This window comes from Glycine soja, chromosome 15 (assembly GCF_004193775.1).
Source record: "Glycine soja cultivar W05 chromosome 15, ASM419377v2, whole genome shotgun sequence".
Classification (NCBI taxonomy): Eukaryota; Viridiplantae; Streptophyta; class Magnoliopsida; order Fabales; family Fabaceae; genus Glycine; species Glycine soja.
The window spans coordinates 28,613,960-28,619,733 of NC_041016.1; the positions used below are offsets into that span (position 1 = coordinate 28,613,960).

Consider the following 5,774-nt stretch of genomic DNA (forward strand, 5'->3'; position numbering starts at 1 on the left):
ACACGTGAGGAGATACATGGAGAAAAAATGAAGAAACAACAATGGAAGAGAAGGTAAAGCAAAAAATTAATAGAGGTTTAAGGAGCACCTACTTGAAGCTCTTGTGCTCTGATACCACTTGATGGAAGCTTGCTTGTGGGGCTTCTATGGAGGCTGGATCTTTGAGCTTCAATGAGGTCCTTTAATGGTGATTTTCCACCATAGAGATGCAGTGGAAGACAAAGGAGAAGAGGTCAGAGGAGGCGCCATCAACTAGGGAATAAGCCATGGATGAAGGAGCTTCACCACCAGATGAGCTTGGATAAGAAGCTTGGAGAGGATGCTTCAATGGAGGAAAGAAAGAGGGAGAGAAAGAGAGAGGGGGGAGCACGAAATTGAAGGAAGAAAAAGGGAGAGAAGTTGAACTTTGAGTTGTGTCTCACAAGACTCTCATTCATCAAAGTTACAACAAGTGTTACACATGCTTATATTTATAGACTAGGTAGCTTCCTTGAGAAGCTTTCTTCAGAAAACTTCCTTGAGAAGCTTCTTTGAGAAACCTCCTTGAGAAGTTAGAGCTTAGCTACACACACCCCTCTCATAACTAAGATCACCTCCTTGAAAAGCTTCCTAAGAAGATTCCTAAAGAAGCTAGAGCTTAGCTACACATATCTCTCTAATAGCTAAGCTCACCTCCTTGAGATGAGAAGCTAGAGTTTAGTTACACACCCCTTATAATAGCTAAGCTCACCCCCATGACAAAAAACATGAAAATACAAAAAAAAGTCCTTACTACAAAGACTACTCCAAAATGCCCCGAAATACAAGGCTAAAACCCAATACTACTATAATGGCCAAATATAAGGCCCAGACAAAGGAAAAACCTATTCTAATAGTTACAAAGATAAGCGGGCTCATACTTTGCCCATGGGCTCGAAATCTACCCTAAAGCTCATGAGAACCCTAGGGCCTTCCCTTGGATCTCTAACCTAATCTACTTGGAGTCTTCTACCTAATGCCCTTGCGGGGTAGGATTGCATCATTAGGGATGAAAAATCCTACATTTCTAGTGTACCCTAGCTACATTATGGAGCCCAAAATACAGGGTCCATAAATAATGTAACCTTAATCTTATATGTATAAAGATAAGTGGGCTCATACTTAGCCCATGCACCCAAAATCAACCCTAAGGCTCATGAGAATCCTAGGGCATTCTCTTGCATCTCTGGCCCAATCTACTTAGAAGTAAAGGTTTATTACTTGCTAAAAAATTTTATCCAAGTTCACTATGGAGAGACACCAATTTGGAAGCATTACTTTATCCAAGTCCACGAATTTGATCAAACCAAACCAATATTGATTGGGTCAAGTAGATTTGTTTATGGTGTTTTTGGGTTAAACCGATCTATTTTCACCCCTAATATATTTCAAGTAAGATTTTGCTATCAATTTCTCTAAATGGTACTCCATGGTCAATTTGATTGAGTATTAGTTAAGGAGTATTTAAAATACTTTATTATTATTTAATATATTTATTTGGAAAAATATTAAATTCTTTTGATAATTTTTTCAATAAAATAAAAATATTAATAAAGGAATTTAAACTTTTAATAGAAGAAATGCTTTGAGTTAAAAACTATTATTTAGGAATATCTACTATATTTAATCAATTATTTAAAATAATTTAAAAACTATTAATTGATTTAATATTTTAATGTAAAAATCCTTTTAATAATTTATCACTAATTTTTTATTTCATAAACTCATATTTAATTAACATTAATATTATAAAATCTTTTGAAGTTGTAATAAAGTCTGTTTTACAAGATGACAAGGCTTCCTAGTAACATTATTCGTCCAATCTCAAAATAATTTCTTGAGTAAATTACACTCAGGCCATCAATATTTTATCCAAGTCACATATGATACCTATATATGAGTTATTTGACATTACTTTTACACACATATTATATATCATTAAAGATCATAGCCTCAACTGAAGGATATTAGACACAATTCACATAAAACACTAAAGATTGTACCCTTAGCGGAATGATATTAGACAAATTCGTAAAAAGTACATGTGCAAATGTAATTTACTTGATAAATTATACGTAATATATTTATATAAATAATGTTGATAAAATTAATTAAATCATATATTAATACTTGTGTTATCACAAATTTTATAAAAAATTGGAACTGAACTTATAGTTACAATTTTGTGCTTCATTTTTCATAATGAAATATAGTTATTATATATTTTTTTAATAAAAATTTAAGCTAGCTAAGTTGAAATCATGAAACAAATAATATATATATATATATATATATATATATATAAATTCAATTCAACATTTATACATTTAATATATATTATCATTACATTTTTTAAATTTAATAAAAAATTATATTTGGTAAATATAATAATTAATACTGTATAATAAAAAATTCAATGTACTTATATATTTATATAAATACAATACTATATCAATAAAATAAACGATGGTAAGAAATTAAATATACATGTGCAACGGTGCAAGTATAAAAGTTTCAACAATGTTTGAGGGAAAAGGTAATCAATTTTATGTGTGGAAAACTATTAGGTGGTTTTTGTTCATCAAATAATGGACGGAAGTCGAGTGTAATTTGTTAAAAGCATCACAGTATGAGTGTAATTTTTTTAAATGTCTTTCATATTTTTTTTAATATTAGATTCAGAGTTCTTTTAAGCAAACATTTTCTTATAAATTCATATAAAAAAAAAGTAACTCAAAGATAATGCTTTTGGCTGATAATTAATATTTAGTTTCTTATTCAACAATTAAAAGATGTATAGTTTTTTTAATTAGAAATGCATAAGTGATTATTTAAATTTTGGTATTTTTGTTTATAGTAACATATAAAATGTGAAAGATACACAACAAATTGAAAATTTGGAATGTTTACAATTCAAATTAGCAATATGGCTTGCTAGTTCATGATATTTATGTAAATTTTTTTATTTTACCTAAATAAAGAATTTAATATTTGTAAAATAAAATATTGCTGAAAAAGAAATTATCTAGTTAAAAAATACGAACGAATAACACCATCTACATTAGTAATGATTATTTTGAAAGAGTAAGTTAGTAAGTTGTACCTGATCGTACTTTAAAAAAATTTATAATTATAACTTGTTAACTTACTTCTTTTAAAAATTGCATGTAAGTTAACAAGTATTATACACACTTACTAGCATACACTTACTTTTTAAAAGGAAAAATTTAGTAAGTTACATCCAAAAGTATTTTAAGATAATTTATAGTTATAATTTACTAACTTCTTCTAAATAATAATTAAGCATAAATTACCAAAACCATTTCCAGCACAACCATCACATAGAAATAGTTTCAAAATATAAGCACTTGTAGAGGAGGACCTCCTTAGTAAAATTAACAATTAAAAATCAAAGTCTTATCCAAGTAAATGGAAAGGCTAACAACACAAGTAAACATGTTTGCACACGAATCAACAAAAGGTAATTAAATGTCTAGGAAACATAGTTATATCAAGCTCAAATAACAAGTTTGATGCAACAGTAACAAAGCTTATTCACATAAATTAATGTGCCAGTGAGGTGATCTCATCCTCCCGCCAGATATCCTCTAGTGCACGATAGAGAAAAGAACCAGGTGCAATGCTACGCTCATACTGACACTTAAGGCATGATCCTTCTTCACAATAGATAACCTTTTCCATACTTGATGGGGGCAGATACTTTTGTAGATCTTGAACTGCAAAAATACTGAATCCATCATGTGACATATCCATAATGAAGCTGTGACAGATGTTCACCGCCTCTAAATGTTCCAAGGAAGTGAGCACACTCCTCAAAGCCTTCATACTCACTACCGTGGACCGAATGCTGAACACCTTCATGTTAGGGGTAGATTCAACCAAGGCTTCTGCGTGCTTTTCTTCAAATTCGCAATGGAATTTGATCCCACTGACGCTCTTACAGTATTCGCGAATTGCAGGAAATATGTAATCAATGGGGACACCAGAGCTAATGTTAATGGACTCAAGGCCTCCCCATGACTTCATTGCCATATGCACTGCTTTTCTTGAAAAGTCACCTTTCCTTGGTAGTACTAGTTGTTTCAGATTTGGGGTCCTACACAAGAAGACACGCATGCTTTATAATATATACCAAACATCTTTTATATATATACTTAGTATTTAATTTAGATTTGAAAGTTAATATTGATTGGGTTTTTTAGAAGGCTGTATAATTAATAGCCCAAATGCATGTACAAATTAAACGGCAATGAAGAATAAGAAAAATGTTACCTTTTAGCAGCTATGATGAACTCCTCATCTGTCAAGTAAACATTGTAGTTAAATACTAAGCAATTTGTATTTCCATTACTCAGACTTAGAACATACTTTAAGAATTGAGTAATTTTTCCACTTGTACGCTTGTAAGCTCCTGGTTAATTATTTGGTATGTTGAAAAAGTATGAGTTATTGAGTTTGGATAAATCAATTTTGCCCCAAAGAGACGGGTCACGGCAAGCTGTGTTCCACATTTTGCAGACCAGTGAGGCAACTGCAAGGTCCGCAATGTTGAGGCTCACGAATATTGTTATTAAAATATCAGTTGACAGAAGCTCGTTCCTCCAGACGCCTTTCATTGCAGCTGACTTGCTATTATCCATTTGTTCTTACTGGTTCCTGCAAATGCAAATCACAAAACCCTTCAATGGAAGCTACCATGTATTGAACTCCATATATGATAGGAATTAATGAAGTTAGAAATTGAAAGATTATGAAGAAATACTTATTTTTAATAAATGCTTCATTCATGAAGTAATCACTATTTGATATGATCTCAGTGACATGCTATTTTTCATATTTTTTTAGCCCATTAATGCTTGCGGTTGTAATTCGTATCAAATAGGTGTGTCATTCACTTAACAATTTTGTTGGGCACTATGCTATTTGTATGACATATAATATCAACTGATTTTTTTATCTTTTTCTCGTATAACATAAATATTTAAAGCAAAAAGAACATGCTTAAACATCTCAACCAGACTGAAATCCAACCTATAGGTTTGCACCAAAGTTCCACTGATCATATGCAACATACCAACTTATTATCCAAGGAAAATGAAAAAAATACATAGAATCATAGGGGACAAAATCAAACCTACGAACAAAAATAGCAAAAACCCATAACCAAGCAAATACAATCTTTCTTGGGAAGAAATCTCCCTAAGAAATCCAGGAATCGAATTCCACTACGTGAAACCAATTTTATAAACCCATAATTTACAAGACCATCCACACAAATAATACCATCCTTATAGATGTGAGAGACTATAAACAGCAAGGATTTCATAAGGGTTAAACAATTGATCCATGTGGTTCTCAGCATCCAATGTATTACCTTTAGAAAATTAAACACATAGATCACAAAGCTAGTCACATTCAAGCCACCATCGATGCCAACATTTATTGTACATCATTACAGTAGCAGTCATAGCAACCAAGAGTTTAGCATTCAACCATAATCCCACAAGAGTCCCTAAAAATGCCACAAGACGCAACAAGACAATACGACCCTCTAGCTACTCCATAGAGTTACACTTTATCCATCCCGAGAGAGGTGGTGACCAAACTACTTTGGTTTTAGAAGCCTTATTCAAATGAACTTCCACATGGAATTGTTTGAGAACTCAAAGTCAGCCATAGTGTTTCTCATGGTTCCTAATGAATGATTCCTAGTAATGAGTGCCACTACAGCAATA

The 5,774-nt window shown here is 31.8% G+C and overlaps 1 protein-coding gene across 1 annotated transcript; it reads right to left on the reverse strand.

Annotated features, from left to right (window-relative positions):
- Window positions 1-3,582: 3,582 nt before the first annotated feature.
- LOC114386041 (F-box/LRR-repeat protein At3g48880-like) lies at window positions 3,583-4,679 on the reverse strand. Its single transcript, XM_028346051.1, has 3 exons — window positions 4,532-4,679; window positions 4,312-4,450; window positions 3,583-4,135 (listed from the first exon to the last, which is right to left on the reverse strand). The coding sequence occupies exons 1-3, from the start codon at window positions 4,677-4,679 to the stop codon at window positions 3,583-3,585; spliced, it is 840 nt and encodes a 279-aa protein (XP_028201852.1).
- Between the last annotated feature and the right edge of the window lie 1,095 nt (window positions 4,680-5,774).

Excerpts from the sequence above, each read along its gene's own strand:
- LOC114386041 (XM_028346051.1), bottom strand. The coding sequence starts at position 4,679 with ATGGATAATAGCAAGTCAGCTGCAATGAAAGGCGTCTGGAGGAACGAG. Across the intron at positions 4,451-4,531 it reads AATGTGGAACACAGCTTGCC|GAGCTTACAAGCGTACAAGT; the intron begins GTGACCCGTCTC and ends ATAATTAACCAG. Across the intron at positions 4,136-4,311 it reads TTCATCATAGCTGCTAAAAG|GACCCCAAATCTGAAACAAC; the intron begins GTAACATTTTTC and ends CTTCTTGTGTAG.